This window comes from Loxodonta africana, chromosome 8 (genome assembly GCF_030014295.1).
Source record: "Loxodonta africana isolate mLoxAfr1 chromosome 8, mLoxAfr1.hap2, whole genome shotgun sequence".
Classification (NCBI taxonomy): domain Eukaryota; kingdom Metazoa; phylum Chordata; class Mammalia; order Proboscidea; family Elephantidae; genus Loxodonta; species Loxodonta africana.
Window position 1 is genome coordinate 10376170 of NC_087349.1, and position 23266 is coordinate 10399435.

Here is a 23266-nt window from a genome sequence, read left to right on the forward strand (position 1 = left end):
TTAGCTAACAGCGCCCTTGTGGTGCAGTGGTTAAGCACTCAGCTGCTAACCAGAAGTTCAGTGGTTCGAACTCACGAGCAGCTCCATGGGAGAAAGATGTGGCAGTCTGCTTCCGTAAAGTTCACAGCCTTGAAAACCCTATGTGGCCGTTCTCCTCTGTCCCATAGGGTTGCTATGAGTCAGAATTGACTCCACAGCAACAGGGGTTTGGGTTTTTTTGGGGGGGAGTTATTAACTAAAATGGAGTCCCTGGGTGGTGCAGACAATTAAGTGCTCAGCTGCTAACTGAAAGTTTGGAGGTTCGAGTCTACCGAGAGGTGCTTTGGAAGCAAGGCCTGGTGATTGATTTCCCAAAACTCAGCCATTAAAAGCCCTGTGGGGCACCGTGCCACGCTGAAATGCATGGGGGCACCATGAGTCCGAATGGGCAACTGGTTTATTGGCTAAACGGACATTCTTCCCTGCTCAGCTAGGTGGAAACCAGTAGGCTCAGCATTTCTGGATCCATTTCTCTTGGTCTTACATAGCAGGGAGAGCTCTGCCTTGTGCGTACCGGAAAAGAGTCCCTATAGTGTTATAAATCTCCAAGCGGATTCAACCTAAAGCTGTAACTGAGAAAGGCAACAACAAGATACACGTATGAGGATTTTAATTGCTGCAGTTTTCCTAATGGGGACCTACCAGCAGCCATTTGAATGCTCATCAGTAGGGGACTCGTGAAATAAACCGATGTATGCATAAAGTGGAACGCGGTGTAGCCAGTGAAAAGGACAGGGTAGACCTACGTGTCCTGACGCGCACAGACAGCCGAGATACATGAAGTGAAGAGCGCCCTGCCTACCCAGGGTCGTGCTGGGTCTTACTGTTTATTGGTCACGTTTTTTTCTCTCCGCTTGTCACTGAATCTGTGCCGGTGTGTTAGCTGGTTAAGATGGGGCTCTCCCCTAGATAGCTTAAATGGTCCTTTCAATGGACAAAAATAAGTTAACTAATAGGACTAGTATGATGGCTATTTAAAAAACGCAGTAATTGAGCATTTAAGCAGATCCCTTCAAATGAAGGCGTAAACTTCTAGGTATCAGGTAGGGCTGTTCCATCTACTATTATCTGCTTTAAATATATCCATCCTGCTTTTTATCCAAATACTTAAAAAATCTTTTCAAGGATTTTGTTTGTGAACACTTGATAAAGTCTTGAATCCACTCCTCATGTTCATCTTCTTTGCCTTCCCGCTGCCCCTCCCAGCAGCAGGCTGTGTCTCTGGTGCAGCCGGAGGGCCTGTGCCTAGAGAGGGAGCTGTAATCACGTCTCTTGTTTCTATGACCTGGGAGTGATGCGGATGGGTTGGCTTACAAATATAAGTTGGACAGTTTTGGTGTCACCTAAAAGGGGCTGAGACCTCTGTCTTCCCCAGCCCCAGGCGAGAGCTGACAACGTGGCCACCAACAGGAACCATCAGTGAGTAGGTGTAAAAACAGCATGGGGGAGGTGTCTGACCTCCTGCAGCCCCACCAGGGGGAACAAGAACCAAGATCAACAGCCCAAGACTGATTCCTGTGAGGCAGAGGGCAGACAAGCCTCCCCTCTCCACCATCTTTACTAATTCTGACACCAGCCATCCCTCACACAGCGCTCTCTACTTCTCTCCTGGGTTCGATAATTCATTGCAGTGGCCATACACAACTCACAGACCATACTCAAGATTATATGGTTTATTAAGGAAGTAACAGTTACTATACAGGCTCAGGAACACTCAGGATACAGTTTGTCCTTCAGGAGAGCCCCTCCCCAGCCGTACTCACAGGCAGGCCTCTCTGGCCCTCTATCTCTGCCCAAAGGCACTCAGTTTTCTCGCTCCGTGAGCTGGGAAGTCCACCATGCCGCCTCCTGCTGGTCTCTCCTTCCTTGGTGGTGGTGGTGGGCTTCTCTTCTCTGCTCTGGAGTTGGCTCTCTTGTAAGGTAAAACTGACCAATCCCCTTGGATCATCCTATCACACAATCCCACCCAATCACCTGGGTGGGAGTTAAAAGACCATGGCTAGAAAGGCCACACAAAAGTAATCAATTAGTAATCAATTGCCCCCGCAGTAGACAAAGATGGAAGGATGGTAGTGCATCGGTTCCCTAAGCCTGTGTGACAAAGCACCACAAACCAGGTGGCTTAACACAACAGACGTTGATTCTCTCCCAGTTCTGGAGCCTGGGAGTCTGAAATCCAGGGGTCGGCAACATTGGTTCCTTCTGGAGGCACATGATAAGCACTTGCCTCGTGCTGGTTAGTTATCTTCGTGACAGCAGGCTGTGTCCTCTGTCCTACAGCAGGCCTGGCCCAGTGGGACCCAGCAGATCCTGCTCCCCCCCGCGTGGCAGCAGCTCACGGGCGTGGCCACCCACACGTCCGTGCAGCACGCGACCGTGATTCCCGAGACCATGGCAGGCACCCAGCAGTTGGCCGACTGGAGGTAAGCAGACACCCTTCCGGGGCAAGTGGGTGGGCAGGCATGTGCACCCCAGATTCCGAGGATACCTGAGCTGGCCTGGACCTGAGTTACCTGGTTTGCAGAGAGCTTTCCAAATTAAAAAATATATATATTATGTTAAGGGTGATACGGGTGATAAAAGAATCTGGAAATGAATAATGGCGATGGTCAGACAAGATGGACATGATCGATGTCACTGAGTTGTACATGCAAAGCTGAAACAGCAAATGTTTTCTTACACATATATTCAGCACAATTTTAAAAAGTTTCAGACTTAAAAAAAAAGAATATAATGTAGCAGATGACTATGGGGTAATGAGAGGTTATTTTTAAATAAATGCACCAGGACACAAGGAACTCAGCCTCATGACTCTGTGGCCAAATGCCATTTTGGACCCAAAATTCAGCTGCGTCGTTTGAGCCCCTGTACAAGTCCCTGGAGTAGCTCCACGAAATCTGGTTGTTTCTCAGAGTTAAATTCCACTCTCAGCAAACAAAGACTTGTCACCAGTGGAAGGATGCAGACGAGAGTCCCCGGGGACTCAGCCAAACAGGAAGCATTCTGGAGGCACCTTGAGACGGGACGCACTGTGGTGGGGTCTGGCCTTGGGGAGGGATTTACAGAGAGAATTTGTTTGGAGTGGAAAGCATGCTTGTTGAGTGCGCCCCTCCAGTGAACAGTCTTGCCTTGGAGATGAGAGGTAACTCCCCAGGTCCCCGACACCCAGCTGACCGCCGCAGCTTCCAGAACCCCGCCTGCCCATCCACCAGCTTCCTCCCAGACAAGCTGCTCTATTGTTTTTATGGCCACCTTTCCCTGTGCCGTGTACCTGCCACCCTCCCCAGCCCACCACCATGCCCCCTTCACCAATGCAGAGCCAAATGGCACCCTCCAGGGGGTCCCCAACTCCCCATGGCCTTGCAGAGCTGTGCCTCAACCCGGACATCTGGCAGGTCAGTCCACACCACCCTCTGAGTCTCCTGCCACCCCAGGCACCCCACAGCTTCTGTGAATAAAGAACTCACGGGACAAGGTGAAAGAGAGCAGGTGGAAGCCTCGACCACCTTCTCCATTCCCCAGGCTTTATTCTGACTAGTAAAAAGAAAGGAGCAGTGGTGGCTCAGTGGTAGAATTCCTGCCTTCCATGCGGGAGACCTGGGTTCGATTCCCCGCCAGTTCGCATCATGCCACTACCCATGTGTCAGTGGAGGCGTGTTGCTGTGATGCTGAACAGGTTTCAGCAGAGCTTCCAGACTAAGACAGACTAGGAAGAAAGGCCTGGCGATCTGCTTCTGAAAATCAACCAAGGAGAACCCTGTGGAGCTCAACAGCCTGATCCACAGCCGATCATGGTGAAGGCGCAGGGCCAGGCAGTGTTTTATTCCCTTGCGTGTGGGGTCGCCTGAGTCGGGCTGACTCCACAGCCACTAACAGTAAGAGTAGAAAGGAAAGCAGCCTACAGGTGCTCTCCCCCAGCCCTCCTCACTTCCTGATAACAGTACCCCTACGCCTACCCCCAGGTGTTGGGGGCACCTTCGAACCAGGTCACATGGGGTCCACCTCTGGCTCTGCACATCCCAGGCATGGTGCCCACCTCAGAAGATTGTTGGGGGGCTGAAGTTGAGATAAAATACAAAGCACTCACCATATTTGACAGGGACCACCCCAGTGTCTTTTCTGGCCCCTTTCATGTCATGCGGGCTTCGCTGGGCTCCAGAGAAGCAGCAGCTGGGTGGAAAGCCCTCTGACCGTGCTGTGTTGCCACCCTTTGCTCCTGGAGCTCCACACCCTCCTCCTTGCTTCTTGTCTTCCAGCAGCTCATGTAATTTCAGGAGCACTCATTGCTCCTATGTATTTCTAACCCCCTCCCTCCACTTCATGTCTTTACATCTCTTGCCTAGCTACCACAGGAAACATCAAAAGCCAACACATTTTATTCGCAGTCTCTGTCCATTTCACATGTGGCCCAAAGGACAGCCATAGTCATGGCTGATAACAAGAGTAGAACCAGAGCCAGACCTGTAGCAGAGGAACAAGAGCGCCCTCTGTCTGTAGAAGAAACAGCAAGGGCGAAATAAAGACACCAGCATCCCGGAAGGTTCTAGAGTCCACCCACGTGTCCCAGAGACTCCATCCAAATCTCCACCATAGTGCCCATCGAGTTCTTTCTCTCCGATTTTTCCAATTTGCGAAGACAGGATTTTCTAATTTTTCAAAATTCAAACGAAGCCTCCACTAGCTTTTAATTTCACTATGTGTAAAATGGGCTTTTAAGTTGGTAAATTAATCACCACGTTTAATAATATTTCTGTAGGTAGGCAAACAAGCTTCTAAGCTCTAGACAACCCAGGTAATGAAAACTTTTGAAACATAACCCATTTTTAGGATGAGGGCTGCCAGCATTTATATCAACATGTATCTGACTGTTACTAGTTTTGACTTAATACTAAACGCCATACATGCTTAGTCAACCTTCAGTTAATTGTTCATTCAGCGAGAGTGTAATTAATTGATCAGCTGCTCTGTTGCAGGCCTGAGCTTATTACTGGCTGCTGAGGGAATCCAGAGGAAAGTTAACACTTCCAAACCCCAAAAATGGAGGCTCTAGGGCTCCAGAATTTGTTTTTCCACACCAACTACAATTTCCTCATTTATAAAATGGTACTGCTAAGATCCCCTGCCTACCTCACAGAGTGGAATGAAATAACCCGTTGAAGGCACCTTGTAAACTCTAAAATAAAACACCTGTCATTGTTCAGCATAGTCACTTGCTTGGGGACTTTAGAAATTGTAGAGAATAGTTATCACCTCCCCTCAGAACTTAAGAACTCTGAGCCTGCCCCCTTTGGCCTTCTTCCCACTCGGGGATGGATTACACAATAAGCAAGGTACACACAGGCTTACTTACTAATCTGTGGTGCACAATTTCACCTGTTTTTCACAGGAAACCCATGTGAAATTGCGCAGTACAGGTTAGTAAGCAAGCCCATGCGTACCTTGCTCACTGACTGACAGGCCCTGCCTATTGAAGAGTTCTCCTCAAGTGTCAGCCAGTTTTACCCCCCCTCCACCCCCGCCTTCAGAACAGCACTTACCTCCAATACATCTGGGAGACTCACCTGACTGACCCACCTGGCCAGGTTCATCCCTTATTACCTCTGCCACCTGGAGGGCAGAGAGATAGCCAACTGCCAACATTGTAGGTTTTCAGTCAGCTTTTAATTGAGGGGGAAGGTTTATCTTATAAAGGAGCTAAACTTGTTTAAAACAAATAAGGCCCCTCTTTTCCCTGTCTCCCTTTTAGGAACACACATGCCCATGGCAGCCATTACAATCCCATCATGCAGCAGCCTGCACTGCTGACAGGTCACGTGACACTTCCAGCCGCCCAGCCCGTGAACGTGGGTGTAGCCCACGTGATGCGCCAGCAGCCCACCAGCACCACCTCCTCCAGGAAGAGTAAGCAGCACCAGTCATCGGCAAGGTAGGTGGGGGAATGACTGGGCAGCGAGAACCGGAAAAGCAACTCTTAGGGGGACTAAGAAAAAAGGCCTGGCAATCTGCTTCTGAAAACTAGCCAGTGAAAACCCTATGCATCACAACAGAATACTGTCTGCTACAGTACTGGAAGATGAGCCCCCCTAGGTTAGAAAAAAAAAAAGGTGCTCAAAATACACAGTGGCTACAACGATGGACTCGAGCATACTAACAATTGTGAGGATGGGGCAGGACCAGGCAGTGTTTCATTCTGTTGTACCTAGGGTCGCTATGAGTCGGAACCAACTTGAAGGCACCTAATAACAACAACAAATTATGTCTCAATAAACCAGACTCTTAAGGAGCCCTGGTGGTACAATGGTTAAGCACAAGACTGCTTTACCAAAAGTTGAAACCCACCCAGCAGCTCCATGGGAGAAAGATCTGCTCTCATATCTGCTCCCATAAAGATTACAGCTTAGAAAACCCTATGGGGCAGTTCTACTCCGTCCTGTAGGGTCACTGTGAGTTGGAATCAACTTGACAGCAGCCAACCACAATAAACCTGACTTTAAAAGTGGAATGGGCTCCAAACCAAAAACAAAGTCATGGTCAAGATGGTATGCCTGTGGAATCTCTCCCACACCGCTCTCCTCAGGGCTGAACTGGAGGACCTTAATGGCCAAGAGAAGCCCAGCCTGTGAAATGGAGCGTTTTGGCATTCTCCGCCCTTCTAGAGCAAGGCACCAGGAATCAGGCCTGATTTTGTCAGTCTCATTCAAAAATCAATCCAAGAGCTGACTCCTCTCAAGTTAAGTAGTCCTTCTTCTAGATCCCTCCTGTGACTATTTCTGACAATTCAGGCAAGTTCGTCACAGACCACTGGAGCCCTCCACGGTGCTCTGTCTGGCTCCCTGTGATGACTGCCCATGTCGTCATTAGGTTGGTGGTGACAGAGGCCGCCATCTTGGTGCCGTGTGCTGTCAAGGTGCGGGATGTAGTCACACAGACTCTGATTCAAGCTCAAGGCTGAGCTCATGAGCATCCTTGTGAGTCTTCTCAGCTGAGTCAAGACGCCAGGACCCTCACGCTTCCAGTCTGCTTATCAAGTCCTGCTTTCTACTTGCTACCCAGCTGGTTTATGAAGGCCCACTGGCAGCACATTTCAAGATCAAGATAATTATAGCGAGAGTTGTGTATGAGCCTGTTTTTAAGACCAGCACCTGAGGCCAAACACTGTGAAAGACCAGAAGGCTCTCCCTGGTGGGCGGTACATTCCAGGCATGTGAGTACCAAGTGGAGATGCTCTAATGGCTGCAGTCGTGGAAGCATAATCTCAAAGTTGTACCATATATAACAATAGCAAGTACCCAACCCAACCCAACCCAGTGCTGTCGAGTCGATTCTGACTCACAGCGACCCTACAGGACAGAGCAGAACTGCCCCACAGAGGTTCCAAGGAGCGCCTCGTGGATTCGAACTGCCGACCCTTTGATTAGCAGCCGTCACACTTAACCATTACGCCACCAGGGTTTCCACAGTAGCAAGTATATGGGTTTATATTCAGTACACACGATGGTCCGATCTTATCGGTGAAACTTAATTACCAGCCCCCCAAAAAAGAACCAGCTACGTAGCTGACACCGTTAGATACAAAATTAAAGAAATCCACCTTTCTTTCATTCTTTTCACCTTACTGCCATCCCTATAGGTAGAAGGTGCTAGAACCTCTAAGGGCATAGTAGTCTGAGTCTCACTGTACGTTGGCTTTGGCCTCTCACTGTGTAGATACTACCAGGGTCATCAAGAGTTGCATGGGGAGAGAAGGTGTTTTTTTTTCCCCTAAATTTACATCATGATAAATGGAGAAAAGATGGAAGTTGTCAAGGATTTCATTTTACTTGGATCCACAATCAACAGCCATGGAAGCAGCAGTCAGGAAATCAAACGATGCACTGCATTGGGCAAATCTGCTGCAAAGGACCTCTTCAAAGTGTTGAAGAGCAAAGATGTCACCTTGAAGACTAAGGTGCGCCTGACCCAAGCCATGGTATTTTCAATCACATTGTGTACAAGAGAAAGCTGGACAATGAATAAGGAAGACGGAAGAAGAACTGACGCCTTCGAATTGTGGTGTTGGCGAAGAATATTGAATATACTACGGACTGCCAGAAGAACGAACAAGTCTGTCTTGGAAGAAGTACAACCAGAATGCTCCTTAGAAGCAAGGATGGCGAGACTGCGTCTTACATACTTTGGACGCGTTGTCAGGAGGGATCAGTCTCTGGAGAAGGGCATCATGCTTGGCAGAGTACAGGGTCAGCGGAAAAGAGGAAGACCCTCATCGAGGTGGGTTGACACAGTGGCTGCAACAGTGGGCTCAAGCATAACAACGATTGTAAGGATGGTGCAGTACCGGGCAGTGTTTCGTTCTGTTGTGCATAGGGTCGCTATGAGTCAGAACCGACTCGACGGCACCTAACAGCAACAACAAAGTTACCAGAGATGATGACCAGTTTAAAAAAGGAATTTCCAGCCGTTCACAATCAAGGCCTCTTAGGCATGCCTTTTCCCGGTTTTTCATTGCTGTTCAGGCAGACCGGTGAGCCCCCCTAAGGCTCAGATGTCCATGTCCAGAAAAACCTCGTGTTTTAATCACACACACACACACACACACACACACCAGCACATCAGCGACTGTGTCCCTTTCCCAGATGAGGAAGGAAGAAAGCTGAACTTCTTAGGTAACCAAATTTAGATCCTTTAGACCCAAAAATGGTAAGAGTGTTTTGATTTAATAAATGGCAGCCAGCAATTAGCAAGGAGACCAGACCTTTATGTGGCAAATAACCACTTCTCCCCTCACCCCCCAAAACAAGAGGTAAGTACGTTTGGGGGTGTGTGTGGCTGTCTATGCTCTAAGTCGTGACCAGGCAGAGCTAGGAAGTAGGGCCTGGGCTCTGAGAACAGTGGCTGTGTGGGGCAGACACAGCGGAAATACTAGTTGTTACGTCTGCCCCCGGATGGCTCGGTGGTAGAATTCTTAGCTCCCGTGAGGGAGACCTGGGTTCAGTTCGCAGCCAATGTACCTCATGCATCGTCGCCACCCATCTGTCAGTAGAGGACTGTGTGTGGCTATGATGTGTTTCAGCAGAGCTTGCAGATTAAGATAGACTAGGAAGAAAGGCCTGGTGGTCTGCTTCTGAAAATCAGCCAGTAAAAACACTCTGGGTCACAAAGGTCTGATCTGCAATTGACCATGGGGATGGCACAGGCCTGGGCAGCGTTTTGTTCCAGAGTGAATGGGGTTGCCACGAGTCGGGGCTGCTTCAGCAGCAGCCAACCACAACAACAACCACCTTTACCCCTACATAACCCACCCTGCCCTTGGACATAGCCCTCCCTCTCCTCCAAGCCCTGGGGCTCCCTTGTCCCACGGGGAACAGGCACCTGGAGCAAGCCAAGCAGGGAGGCCGTGTCCCTGTCTGAGCAGCCACATCTCCAGTCATCCCTGTGTCTGACTTACCCGCCCTCTGACATTACCGCTGGTGTCTCTGGTTGGCCCGGTCCTGGGATGGAGCTGTGGGGTAGGCTCCTTCTGAGTGTCTGTGCCTTTGCCGTTCCAGGAACATGTCCACCTGCGAGGTGTCCTCCTCTCAGGTGGTCGGCTCCCCGCAGCGGTCCAAGCGCGTCAAGGAGAACACACCCCCGCGCTGCGCCATGGTGCACGGCAGCCCGGCCTGCAGCTCCTCCGTCACCTGCGGGTGGGGCGACGTGGCCTCCAGCAGCACCAGGGAGCGGCAGCGGCAGACGATTGTCATCCCTGATACCCCCAGCCCCACTGTCAGCGTCATCACCATCAGCAGCGACACAGATGAGGAGGAGGAACAGAAGCACGCCCCCACCAGGTGAGGCCCGCTGAGCTCCCGCTTGGAGGGGAGGGCGGACGGTGCACATTGTAGGCGATGCGGGCTCCCGCGTTAGCTACTCATGGCGCGGACGGTGCGCGTTATAGGCAGTGCAGGCTCCCGCGTTAGCTACTCATGGCGCGGACAGTGCGAGTTGTAGGCGCTGCGGGCTCCCGCGTTAGCTACTCATGGCGCGGACGGTGCGCGTTGTAGGCGCTGCGGGCTCCCGCGTTAGCTACCCATGGCGCGGACGGTGCGCGTTGTAGGCGCTGCGGGCTCCCGCGTTAGCTACTCATGGCGCGGACGGTGCGCGTTGTAGGCGCTGCGGGCTCTGTATTAGCTACTCATGGCGCGGACGGTGCGCGTTGTAGACGGTGTGGGCTCCCGCGTTAGCTACCCATGGCGCGGACGGTGCGCGTTGTAGACGGTGTGGGCTCCCGCGTTAGCTACCCATGGCGCGGACGGTGCGCGTTGTAGATGGTGTGGGCTCCCACGTTAGCTACCCATGGCGCGGATGGTGCGCGTTGTAGGCGCTGCGGGCTCCCGCGTTAGCTACCCATGGCGCGGACGGTGCGCGTTGTAGGCGCTGCGGGCTCTGCATTAGCTACTCATGGCGCGGACGGTGCGCGTTGTAGACGGTGTGGGCTCCCGCGTTAGCTACTCATGGCGCGGACGGTGCGCGTTGTAGGCGGTGTGGGCTCCCGCGTTAGCTACTCATGGCGCGGACCGTGTGTGAGGCAGGCTCCCGCATTAGCTATCCATGGGTCTTGGCCATTTTCCATCATCAATCGTAGTGACCCCATCTCCTGACCCCTAACTCTGGTTTCCCCATGTCCTAAAATCCTAAAGTTCCTTCAAACCCAAGAAACCCACTGCCATCAAGTCAATTCCAACTCATAGCGACCCCATAGGGTTTCCAAGGCTATAAATCTCTACGGAAGCACGTTGCCACATCTTTTTCCTGCTGAGCCGCTTGTGGTTTTGAACTGCTTGCCTTTTGGTTAGTCAGTCGGTTTAACCACTGGGCTCCCATGTTACTTCAAAGGAATGTCAAACAGATATTTCCATGGTTGTTCAATACTGAAATAATTTCCAGTCGCGTTGGTTTTAAAAAATGGTGATAGAGGCTCTAGAGTCGGGACCTGAGACCGTGAAAACCAAGCACACAGGGCTAGTGTGTTTCACCCCCCATAGGTTTAAAGCTTCCTGCCTCAGGCTGGGTCCCGATATTCCCAGTGGGTCCAAATGTTCCTCTGATAGTGCTGTGGTTCCCTCGGAACTTGAAGTAATTGTCCAGTTCTGTTCCTCTGCCCAGCCTCTCAAACTGCCAGTTGGCTGGCCCTTCACCGAGAGAGCACCACTGTTTGCTCCAAAGTAGTCAATTCGTTTTGCACCTTTCCTGCCTCCCGAGGAAAGGGGAAGAGTGTTTGCACGGCTAGGATACCCGGCAGTGGAGTCTGTTCTGCGTCCCAGCCAGACTGCTGCGAAACGCAGTTACACTCGGATGAGCCCCCGGGTCCTGCCCCCAGAACCGGCAGTCCCCTGGCATCCTGCCCCCCACATACCATGGGCCCTGTAGATACTGAGATCTCACGACCCCATCATGCCTGGTCCTGTGTGGGGGAGCTGAGCCCTGGGAGAGTGGGAAGCAGGTCCTCTGAGCCCAGCACTGCTCCCCCACATATCCATGATTGTGTGTGCACACTTACCATCTGCGGTGTCGCCCAGGTCACTGATGTCATTACTAATGCAGTGTTACTGATTAGTAATCACAGATCCAACTGATTAGCAGTAAATCCCCATCCTTGAAATCATAACAGAATATACCCATGTATGGGTGAAGCCATTCTTGTGATGGCCAGTCCTGCAGGGGTGCCCCTCCCACCTTTATGATGCAGCAGGGGATGGGAAGGCTGCTCAAGGCCAGGGGCACAGCCAGAGTGATGTGTGGGCCCAACCGTTTCCCCATAACCCTTTGCCACAACTGTAAAACAGCAAAAGTCATTTAAAACCCCTACTATCAACTAGATTGAATATTGTTTTTGAAGGATGAGATTTGAGCGGATGTAGGGGCTTGACCTGTGTGCTCAGGGAGAGTTCATTGTGTGTCTGAGGAACAGGGTGAGGCACCAGTCCCCCCAGCAGCCAGAGGACTGCCCGAGGAAGGAACAGATGCACTGATGTTTTGGCAGCCTGGAAGGACTGGGGTGTCATGACTCTGAGACATGTAGTGCAGAGAAGCTAAGCAGATGCCCAAGTGAGGAGCAGCCACACATACTGATGGTGGGAGCCATCACTTCCTTACGCGAGAAGCGTGGAGGGCAGCTGGTGTAAAAGGTGAACACGCTCAACTGCTAACTGAAAGGTTGGCAGTTCAAGTCCACACAGAGGCATCTCAGAAGAAAGGCCTGGCAACCTACTTCCAAAAAATCAGCCACTAAAGACCCTGTGAAGCACAGTTCTACTCTGACACACACGGGACCGCCACGGGTCAGAGTCAATTCCACGACATCTGGTGGTAGTGAACCTGCCAGACCAGGGTGATGAAAATTTACCAGAGACATGAAGCCCAAGGAGGACGCCGCAGATTCAGAGGAATCATGGAGGGTTCCACTGTCCACAGGTGTAACAGGAGCTCCCAAAATGAGATATCCTGGTAATGTTTTCTGGAGAGATCAAATGACCATTTCCTTAAAGTTTTAGGCACCCGTAAGGCAGGAAAGTGTACTTGAGTCTGGGTTGGATGAAGCAAACCAGAAGCTGTTTTATTTACAGAGAAATCACTGTGCAATCGTGATCACAGTATCCTGACCACGCTGCGGAATGGGGAGAAAGGGGAAAATACAACGGCTCGTTCTTAGAAATCAGAGTTATCATAAAATTTAACACAGCAAAGATTTTTTTGGCCCCACCAGGGTAAGGGAGGATGCTAGGAACTGCAGGTGTTACGTAAATAAGGTAGACAGTCCCTGTCCTCGGGAGGTTTGCAGGCTAATAAGCAAAATAAGACACACAAATCTTTATAACACAAAGCAGAATATCAGCTCCAGAAAAAGGAGCAAAGTTCTGTGAAGATTCAAGGAGGAAATAGCCTGAGGAAACAGTAGGGTAGAGGGAACTTCTAAGGCCAAAGATCTGGGCAGCTGTGGACAAACAGCAGGGGAGGAGAGATTGTGAGTTCAAGCGAGGAGATTGAGGGGCAGAGCCTCAAAGGTGGGCCAGTGGGGTCAGCAGCACAGTGGGGTGCTTATCAAAGAGAGAGCAAGAGGCAAGGAAGAAAGGGATTGCAAATGGAAAGGGGAGATGTGGAGGGCTTCCCTTAGATGGTGTGGTCAGCTATATTGGGAGGGAAAGTGGGGTGGCTACATCTGGCCTGGAAAACCAGGATGTACCCCCTGAAGTACAGCCACAGAAGGGCACCACTTGGGCTCTCTGGCTGGAGAGCTTCTCTAGACCTTCTGTATTCCAGCTGAACACTGGAGAATCTGCCCACCTTGACCCAAACTGATTTCTCTTCCTGTGCTGTGAGCATTTTGATTCTGATCTTCTGTGTTCCTGGCCTCATCTTCTATTTGCCACTTACCTCCAGTTCTAACATTTTAGCTCCCAGAGCTAGCCCTGTAAGCTGCCTGAAAGACGACGAATTCCCTCATCTAAGGTGACTCTGGCCATGGCTAGAGAATTGGCCTAAAGACAGAAAACAAACAATACTTTTGTTACAGCAAACAGATACCTTTCTGGGACCCTCAGAATTAAGTAGTACGATTGGTCTGATATAAATATGTCTAAGAGATTTTGATTTGAGGAGCATTGAACTGGCCACATGTGCTGAACAAGCCCTCTCCTCTCACGTGAGATCTGCTTGGACAAACTAGACAGCTGCGTGTCTGATTGTTCAGACCCTCTGCCAACCTGCCTTGTGTGGAAACGATCTTTTAGAGGTTGCCATCCCGTATTTTAGAACCTTCGGGCAGAAGGGTAATTTTTAAAGTATGTAACCAAAGTGGCTCATTTCAGCTGATTTCATTTCAGCTAGAAATGATTTTGTCCAGTCTCAGTTATTCATTCATATACTTATTCCTTCAATTATTTGGATATTTCTAGTACACTAGTCCGCCTGATCCACGGTTTCCCTTTCTGAGGTTTTAGTTACCCACGGTCAACCACGGTCTGAAAATGTTAAATGAGTAGTGTGATGAACTCTCACGCCTTCCTGCCCCATCCACCCCAGGGACCACATTCACATGACTTTTATTGCAGTATATTGTTAAAATTGTTCTATTTTTTTATTAGTTATTGTTAATCTCTTATTGTGCCTAATTTATAAATTTAACTTTATCCTAGGTGTGTATGTATAGAACAAAACATAGTATATATAGCGTCTGGTACTATACAGTTTCAGGCATCCACCGGGGGTCTTAGAATGTATCTCCTGCTAAGGGGGGACTACTGTAGACAGGTTTTTTGGGGGTTGTTTTACTTGGGTCATCAGGGCACTGCTACCTTCTGAATTTCATTCTGCATGGGTCAGCAGCTGCTCAAAGATAGTACCACAGCCAGTGTCACCAAAATGTAAACTAAGAAAACTGATTCATAAATGTCAGTAATTTAAATATGGAGCCCTGGTGGGACAGCGGTTAAGTGCTCAGCTGCTACCAAAAGGTTGGGGATCCGAACCCTGCAACCACTCCGCACAAGATATGGCAGTCTGCTTTTGGAAAGATTATAGCCTCGGAAACCTTATGGGGCAGTTCTACTCCTTCCGGTAGGGTTGCTGTGAGTCAGAACTGACTCGACAGCAACGAGTTTGGTTTTCAGGTTTGGGTTAGTTTAGATATAAAAACAATTGCTTGGGGCAGTCTTAGAAATGTTTAAAACATTTGACCCCAAAAATGTCTTCCTTCTTTACACTAAATTGAAAATCTAGAGAAATTATGGTAGATAGGCCACAGTCAGAACACTGATTAACTGCCGCTTAGAAGACTTTGGCCTAGAAAATGTGCATCCACTCAGCAGAGGGAAAAGACCCACACACTCGTTCATTGTTGCACGTGAACATCAGTGGAGTTAGTTTCCATTGCCACCAACAACCAGGTAGCTCTTTTCTCTCCTGCTCTTGGTTAATAAGGTACTGCCAGCCAACATAGAACATCCCGGCTGTCCTTGTGGAGTCATCTGATTAAAGCATGAGTGAAGGAACAGAGGACCCGAGCCAGACACATGGTGTCATTTGAAGGGACAGTTTCTCAGTTCTTCAGTAGCAGCTCACTCCCCTTGCTTGAAGGAGATTCAGTCAGAGGAATCATGTCAGGACATGGAAGGCTGTTTTGTTCAGCCCACTCCACTGCGTCTTTGCAGGCTGTCTTAGCTATCTAGCGCTGCTATAACAGAAGTACCACAACTGGGTGACTTTAACAAACAAATTTATTTTCTCACAGTTGGGAGGTTACAAGTCCAAAATCAAGGTGCCAGCTCTAAGGGAAGACTTTCCCTCTCTGTCCACTCTGGGAGAAGGTCCTTGTCTCTTCAGCTGCTATTCCTTGGCTCCTTGGTGATCTTCCTGTGGCAAGGCGCCTATCTTCTCCTGTCTCTGCTTGCTTGCTTGTTTAATTTCTTATACATCAAAAAAAGATTGACTTGAGACAGCCTACACTAATGTGGCCTCACTGGCATAACAAAGGAAACCCATTCCCAAATGGGATTATAACCACTATAGGGGTTAGGATTTAAAACACCTATTTTGGGGGACACAATTCAGTCCGTAACACAGGCCTTTGTTCAGAACACCCTGGTAGCTGAGGAGGATGGCTAAGGAGCTGCATTTTCTAGGGCCACGTCTAGAGGGAGAAGAGCACCACTCAGTGTCCCCAGAAGCCTGGGGACACGCCAGCACATTACAGAGCCACCACTGATGCGTTACCACCTCCTGAGTCCCTTGCTGCCTCTGCCAGGGTTCCTCCGACAGCCGGAGAACAGTGCACGTGAGGTTTGGATGCTGCAGGGCAGAGCACTGCTCAGGGAGTGGGCTTACTGAGGTTAGGACAGCTTATTAAACTCGTGGGCTGGTTTAGGGAGAGAGGATCAAGTCACAGAAGGAGGTGGAAGGAGAAGGTAAATCTTCTGTTGTGACTTCATGGGTCGAGGCTGGGGTGCCGACTCAGCGTTTCTTCAAGGCACCTGTTTGTGATTCTCTAGAAAGTAGTCCAAAAATCACCTAATGGTGGTGTGTGTGTGTGTGTATATGTGTGTGTGTATATATACACGCACACATGAATGAATGAGTGTCACCAAATATGCCCTAGAGGAAGCAGGACAAAGAGTTTCTGTTAGTTTGCACCTTCAGTGCTTGCAGGTGCCTCTGGGGAGGTAAGAGAGAGTGCAGCGTCTCAGTTCCAACCCTGACTCTGCCCTCACTAGGTGTGTGACCTTGGGCAAGTAAGTTACTTACACTCTCCACGTCTTTGAAATGACAGCAGTAACATTCTCTGTCGCATACTCTTGCTGTGAGGATAGAGGCGATAACAGATCTAAAGCCCTTTGAACAGTAGTTGGTGTGTATCCGATCAGGGGCACCTATATTTGGTGAGCACACGGGATCCCCAAGAGTCAGAACTGACTCAAAGGCAGCTGGTTTGGTTTTCTGAGCCTCAGGCAGTGGTTCCTTCCATGGGGGCTGATTTCTTTGCTCCTTATTTCTGTCACTTGAAAATGATGGAAAACATTATGATGACACAATGCCTGCGTCAACCCTGGTGGCTTTATTCTGCACCCAGAAGCGAGGTTCTGCCGAGGCCATTTCAGCAAACATTTCTCAGTCTACTGTGTCACACACTCATTTCAACGAGCCAACTTGTAGTGGGATTGATGAGCTGTCAATAAAAATTATCCACAATATGGAGTGACTCCCAGTAGTATCAATACATGTGAGCCTCTGAAATGATCAGTGGGAACCTCAGAGTGACTCACTGAACATGTCCCATTTGTTCTCTAATCAGAGTCAACTCAGGTGGAGCACAGAGACGTCTAACAATAGAAGAGATTCAAAGAGCTGTCAGATGAATTCACTGTTCCAAACCTGTCCTGTGTAAATCCAAAAAAGTAGGAAAATCAATACTAAACTGTGTTGGCCATCTTTGCTCATTAGGTGTAGGGACTTCTTAAGAATTAAGAGAGGTCTTAGCCCACACTCCTTGGTGGATAACAGGATGCGGGCACACACAGGTTGTTCACCCCTCTTAGGAAGGCTCCGTGCCTGGGGGCTTCCATCCAGGAGTGGCCGTGAATTCCCATAGGTCAGCAAGGCCAAGCATTCAGCTGGGATGAGATTTTTGTCAGAAGGAGGTTCTTAGGAACCAGAAGCTCATGGTTCATGAAGTAGTGTATCTCATAGTTCTGGGTTATTAGAAAAACCTTACTCATGTTGAGTGGAGGCTTCACTCAATCATCAGAAAAGCCCTATGATGTGGGTCCTATCATCATCCACACTTTCTCAAAGAGGAGGCAAATCCCCAAGAGGTGAAGTATATCACCCTCAGCCAGAGGGACCTCGTGTGCAGCCCCTAAGGGAGTACCCAGCCCAGATGTGACCTGCCACATGGAACCCGGACAAGATATTGGGGGTGGCGTCAGGGGGCCTCCTGTGGGATGCCCTCCCCAGCCCCCTCAGTCACCAGGCAATGGCCAGCCTTTAGCAGGTCAGTGACTCTGCTCAGTGGGACGCTGCCCTTCTACCTGACTGCGGAGTTCTGGGGCTTGCCCCTTCAAGGGCCTGTGACTGCTGCGTGACCTTGGGCAAGAGGCCCCCACAGGGCTGTGCCTCCATAGGCGCTTTATAAATACCTTCTTATTTTATCAAGCGGAAACGGACCATCTGCCCTAGGTAGTCAATCTCTCTTAAAAATAAACGATCAATATACAAAAATACATGAATAAAGTCCATTTTTAAAACCTCACACAGCAGTGAATCCCATCTTCATCCTCCCTCCAGCCTCGCTGGACTTGGAGACGGGCAGAACGGGCTCCCAGAATCACCCCACTACCAGGGGTGTCCCAGGGAGGGCGTGCTGGCCTGCTCCCCATCCCCATGCTAAGTGTCAGGTACAGGACGGAGGCCGCGAGCCAGAGCGTCACCCCATGCATGGCAGCCGCCCACCTGGCCCTGACCGATGCCCAAGCCAGGGCCAGCTCAGGGGTGCGCGGCTGCCCCCAGTCACCCAGGGACCCCGCAGAGATGGCGGAGGGCTCGACCCATCGCCCATAACTCCCTCAGCCTGAGGGTGTGCCGCACCGCCTTTGTCCTCAGACTGCACCTCCCTCCTCAGACCTTCCTTCCTTCCTCAGTATCCTCCTCCCTCCTCAGAACCCGCCTCCTTCAGACCTTGCTTCCTCCCTCAGGACCCGCCTCCCTCCTCAGACCTTGCTTCCTCCCTCAGAACCCGCCTCCCTCCTCAGACCTTGCTTCCTTCCTCAGTATCCTCCTCCCTCCTCAGACCTTGCTTAGTTTCTCAGTATCCTCCCCCTCCTCAGAACCCGCCTCCCTCAGACCTTGCGTCCTTCCTCAGAACCCTCCCCCCTCCTCAGACCTTGCTTCCTTCCTCAGTATCCTCCCCCCTCGGAACCCTCCTCCCTCAGAACCCACCTCCCTCCTCAGACCTTGCTTCCTTTCTCAGTATCCTCCCCCTCCTCAGAACCCGCCTCCCTCAGACCTTGCTTCCTCCCTCAGAACCCGCCTCCCTCCTCAGACCTTGCTTCCTTCCTCAGTATCCTCCCCCCACCTCAGAACCCGCCTCCCTCCTCAGGCCGCGCCTCTTTCCTCATACCTCGCCTCTCTCCTCCGAACCCTCCTTCCTCGTCAGAACCCGCCTCCCCCCTCGGAACCTGCCTACTTCAGAGCCTTCCTCTCTCCTCAGGACCCTCCTCCTTCAGAACCCGCCTCCCCCCTCGGTACCCGCCTCCCCCCTGGAGACCCACCTCCTTCACAACCCGCCTCCCTCCTCGGGACCCGCCTCCCCCCTGGAGACCCGCCTCCCTCAGAACCCGCCTCCTTCAGGACCCACCTCCCTCCTCAGAACCCGCTTCCCCCCTCTGAACTCACCTCCCTCCTCGAGACCCACCTCCTTCAGGACCCGCTTCCCCCCTCAGGACCCACCTCCTTCAGGACCCGCCTCCCCCCTCAGGACGCAGCTCCCTCCTCAGGACCCGCCTCCTCCCTCGGGGCCCACCTCCCCCCTTGAGGCCCACCTCCTTCAGAACCCGCCTCCCCCCTCAGGACCCAGCTCCCCCCTCGAGACCCGCCACCCCCCTCAGGACCCACCTCCCTCCTCAGGACTCGCTTCCCTCCTCGGAACCCACCTCCTTCAGAGCCCGCCTCCCTCCTCAGGACCCGCCTCCACCCTCAGGACCCACCTCCCTCCTCAGGACTCGCTTCCCTCCTCAGAACCCACCTCCTTTAGAACCCGCCTCCCTCCTCAGGACCTGCCTCCCCCATGGGGACCCCCTCCCCCCTCAAAACTCATCTCCTTCAGAACCCGCCTCCCCACTCAGGACCCTCCTCCCTCGGAACCCGCCTACCCCCTCGGGACCCACCTCATTCGGGACCCGCCTCCCCCCTCGTACCGCCTCTCCCTTGGGTATCTGCTTCCCTCCCCAGGGCTCCCCTCCCTTCTCAGAGCCCACCACCCCTACAGGCTGTGTCCTGAGCCCCCTTAGAAATCCCATGCCTTCTTGCATACCTCTCTGCATGTCACAGGCCCCACCTGAGCCCACAGTGCTTCCTCCCTGGCGGGGCTGCCCTCCCACACCTTGTCTCGGGCTCCCTGCCGCTTGCTGGGCTCCTCCATTTACTGGATACCCGTTCTGGTGGCGCCTGGGTCACTGCGGGCTCTGCTCCAGGCGCCGCCTCCTCCGGGGCTCTGCCTCCACCCACCCTGAGCTTCCCACCTGCCCACTCCCAGCAGGGCGGTGGCCGTTGACCAGCTCCCCACGTCTGCAGGCCCTGTTCCTCCCCATGCGGTGGCGGGAGAACAGGCAGCGCCTTCCCAGGGCACAGGCAGGCTGTGGGGGGGCTGGCAGGCCTCCCCCTGAGCGCCCCTCACCACCCTCTGCTCCCCTGTCCTTCCAGCACCGTCTCCAAGCAGAGAAAGAACGTCATCAGCTGTGTCACGGTCCACGACTCCCCCTACTCCGACTCCTCCAGCAACAACAGCCCCTACTCTGGGCAGCAGCGGGCTGGCCACAGCAGCACCCACACCTTCGACAGCAAGGGTGGCCTGGACGTCCACTGCCCCGGGAACCCCCGGACCATCATCGTGCCACCCCTGAAGACCCAGGCCAGCGAGGTGCTGGTGGAGTGTGACAGCCTCGTGCCAGGTAACGGGCGGGCAGGCCTCTTCCGGGCTAGGTTCTGTGCCCTGCTGCAGACACGGGGCTGTAGGGGCCATGAGATACAGGTGCTGGGTATTGCAGCGGGTCCTGCCCCATTTCGTCCAGGCAGCCAGGCTGGGGTCCTGCTCAACAGCACATCCCATGAGCAGCATTTTATCTGTAATTTGTGGTACTTCACCACCTTTACAATGGCGCTTTATCTCCTGAAGCTGATGAATGAAAACCAGTCGCCATCCTATAGACTCCAACTCGTGTGTTCGAGTAGAACCGTGCTCCACAGGGTTTTCGGTGTTTGATTTTTCAGAAGTAGATTGCCAGGGCTTTTTTCCACGGTGCCTCTGGGTGGACTCAAACTTCCAACCTTCCAGTTAGCAGCCAAGCGTGTTAACCTTTGGACCACACAAAAAAAGCCTTTGCTGTCAAGTCAGTTCTGACTCATAGCAACCCTGTAGGCAGAGCAGAGCTGCCCCACCGGGTTTTCAAGGCCGTTGACCTCTCAGAGTCAGCTTAACCCCTGCACCACCAGAGCTCCTCATTTCTGCAAGGACTGCGTTATATCTGGAATAAAAGAAAAAAAAAATACCCAGATGGCTGAGAAACTCTGAGGAATGTTCAGATTTAAGAAAAAAAATTGCAAAAAGTTATTGCCAGTAAGGCTGGTGGTTCTAAAGCAGGCGGTGCCACTGTCTTCTTAAAGAGACGTTTATTCTCCCCTGCCTGGGCAGGCGGCTTGCCGACCTCCTAGTAACAGACCAGAGCAGGGAAGGCCGCATTCCGATGCCTGCCCACCCTATCGGCCTTTTTCAAAACTAATCTATGCCCTTAGCGCAAAATCACCCCAGACTTGGAAAAATCGGGAAAAGAGCCTCCCTCAACCTCAGCGCCCAGCTGGCCTGGGCCAGCTGCAGCCGCCCTAGCAGGAGCTCGCAGCGTATCAGGGAGCCCACGCCCTCCCTTGACAGCTCCAGGCATGAGGAAGGCTGCTTGTCCGTCTGTTCTCACACCCTAATCCTCCTGTGGTTTGGGGTCGGGGAGGGTCCTTTAGAACTTCTCACGGAGCCTTCCTAGGTCTCTTGCATGCATTGGGTTCCTTTGGAAGGCAACAAGATGAACTTTCCATTGGCCTGAGACAAAGAAGTTCCTGGAAGGGAGCAGGATGTGGGGGTGGGGGGGCCCGGGGTTCAACAACTGAGTCCCAAGCAGGAACAGAACCACCCGGTGCAGGCGCCTGCTCGATGCCCACTGCCTTAACCTGTGGGCCTTGAGCCAGAACCCCAGCTCCCAGAGTCCCGTTCCCAGCAGACAGAGTGTGATTGTCCCCACTTGGAGCGGACACCTGTTCCATGAGCATCCGCTTTAGCCAGGGAGGAGGTTCAGTAGTAAGGACAACTGAACACAGCCAATGCTTGGGAAGCCCTTAACGTGCTGAGAGACTTGTCTTCTGACATCCTGGCATGTCCCGGCCAGCTCTCTATCAGCTGTACACACTTCCTGTGCCTCTTCTCCTACCCCCCTCTTCATTGGGCACCTTCCTCAAAGTCCTAGAGTTGGGGGTCTGCTTAGGGAACAGCGGGTGGCCTTTTTTCACATTGACTGTAGATTTTTTCTTGTTGATGTTCATTCATCTGAGCTTGACATTGCTTCTGGAGAGAACCAATCCGATTCTAGAGAGCCGAGAGGCAGGCAAGCAATAGCACCCTGCCTGCAGCCACACCTGCCCCTGCATGGTGCCCTTCTCTGCACCCTGTCCTGTGGAGCCCCAATCCCGCCATGTGGGGAGTTGGCATCCACAGATGGCTCGACGCAGAAGCAGACAGGGATGATTTGGTTAATGTAAACTTCTTTACCCTGTTAGTTTTGTCCTAGTTCTCTGTACTTCTGGGACGTACCGCGTTCTTGTTTTCTGAGGCTTGGTGTCCACGTCCTGCTTTATGTATCACTATGCATCTGTGAGTCTCTGTTGAGACCCTAAAGAGGTATAGAGAACATTCCTTCTTCTTTCTGGTGCACCCCCGTTAGTTTTTCAGTGTCACCAGGTCATAATTCTGAAGTCCAGCAAGGGGTGCAGAAGAGGTAAGTTGCAGAACAAACTTGTCCTCCATCGAAAGCCAAGGGAGTGAAGGTATCTTACTCACATTGCAAACACTGACCTCATGAGCACTCATGGAGGGAACAGTGCTCCACCCGTGTCCCAGATGGCAGCAGTACCCCTCCCAGGAGGGTCTCTCAGGCCTGGTCTCAGGCTGTGGCTCACACTGCTTCCCCTGTCCTTTGCCATTTTCTTTTGCTCCACCCCATCCTTGGGGGCCCAGCCTTCCTTTGTTCCACCCCAGCCTTCCTTTGCTCCACCCCATCCTCGGGGCCCAGCCACCCTCACAGTCCAAGATACACTCAGAGCCTAGTCACTAGTGTGGAGCAGAGTGAGGCACCATCACAGCTGGGCTCCTGGGGAGGTGGCTGGCCCGTGATCGGCTGGCCTCAAGGTGTGTTCATTCTGTAAGCCCACCATCTCCTCTCCCGGGGCAGCATCTTCTGGGCAGCAAGGCGCCATAGCTAACCAGTGGCCTGTTCTTCTCCCAACAGTCAGCACTGGCCACCACTCATCCTTCTACAAGTCCAAGTCCTCTAGCAACATGACCTCCACCAGCGGTCACTCTTCAGGGAGCTCGTCTGGAGCCATTGCCTACCGGCAGCAGCGGCCAGGGCCGCACTTCCAGCAGCAACAGCCTCTGAATCTCAGTCAGGTAAGCCCCCCGGTGGCCCCCACCTGGCCAGGCTCGAGGCCTTGGACTTGTCCAACCACCCAGAGAGGTCACCATGCCGGACCCTCACCCAGCTCCCAGAGGGCAGCAGGAAGCAGCCAGGTTGACCTCGGCAGCTCCTTCCCCATGGGGAGTCGGTATCACTGGTTCACAGAGAGCGGGACCAAAGCAAAGTGACCCATCTGATGTTGGCAAGCGTCAGTGCTATGATGCCAGAGCTTAAAAATAGGGCTGCCCATGTATGGGGTGGGATGC

General features: G+C 52.1%; 1 protein-coding gene across 8 annotated transcripts in view; it reads left to right on the forward strand.

The window, feature by feature from the left end:
* Positions 1–23266, forward strand: part of HIPK2 (homeodomain interacting protein kinase 2) — a 194693-nt gene that overhangs the window by 159050 nt on the left and 12377 nt on the right. For 6 of the 8 annotated variants that reach the window (XM_064289662.1, XM_064289659.1, XM_064289663.1 and 3 more), the window contains 5 exons: positions 2320–2462; positions 5786–5965; positions 9585–9866; positions 19987–20234; positions 22833–22993. In XM_064289662.1, the coding sequence (XP_064145732.1) occupies positions 2320–2462; positions 5786–5965; positions 9585–9866; positions 19987–20234; positions 22833–22993 (1014 nt within the window). The remainder of the gene's footprint in view (positions 1–2319; positions 2463–5785; positions 5966–9584; positions 9867–19986; positions 20235–22832; positions 22994–23266) is intronic. The other 2 variants (XM_064289661.1, XM_064289666.1) reach the window with 1 other exon arrangement.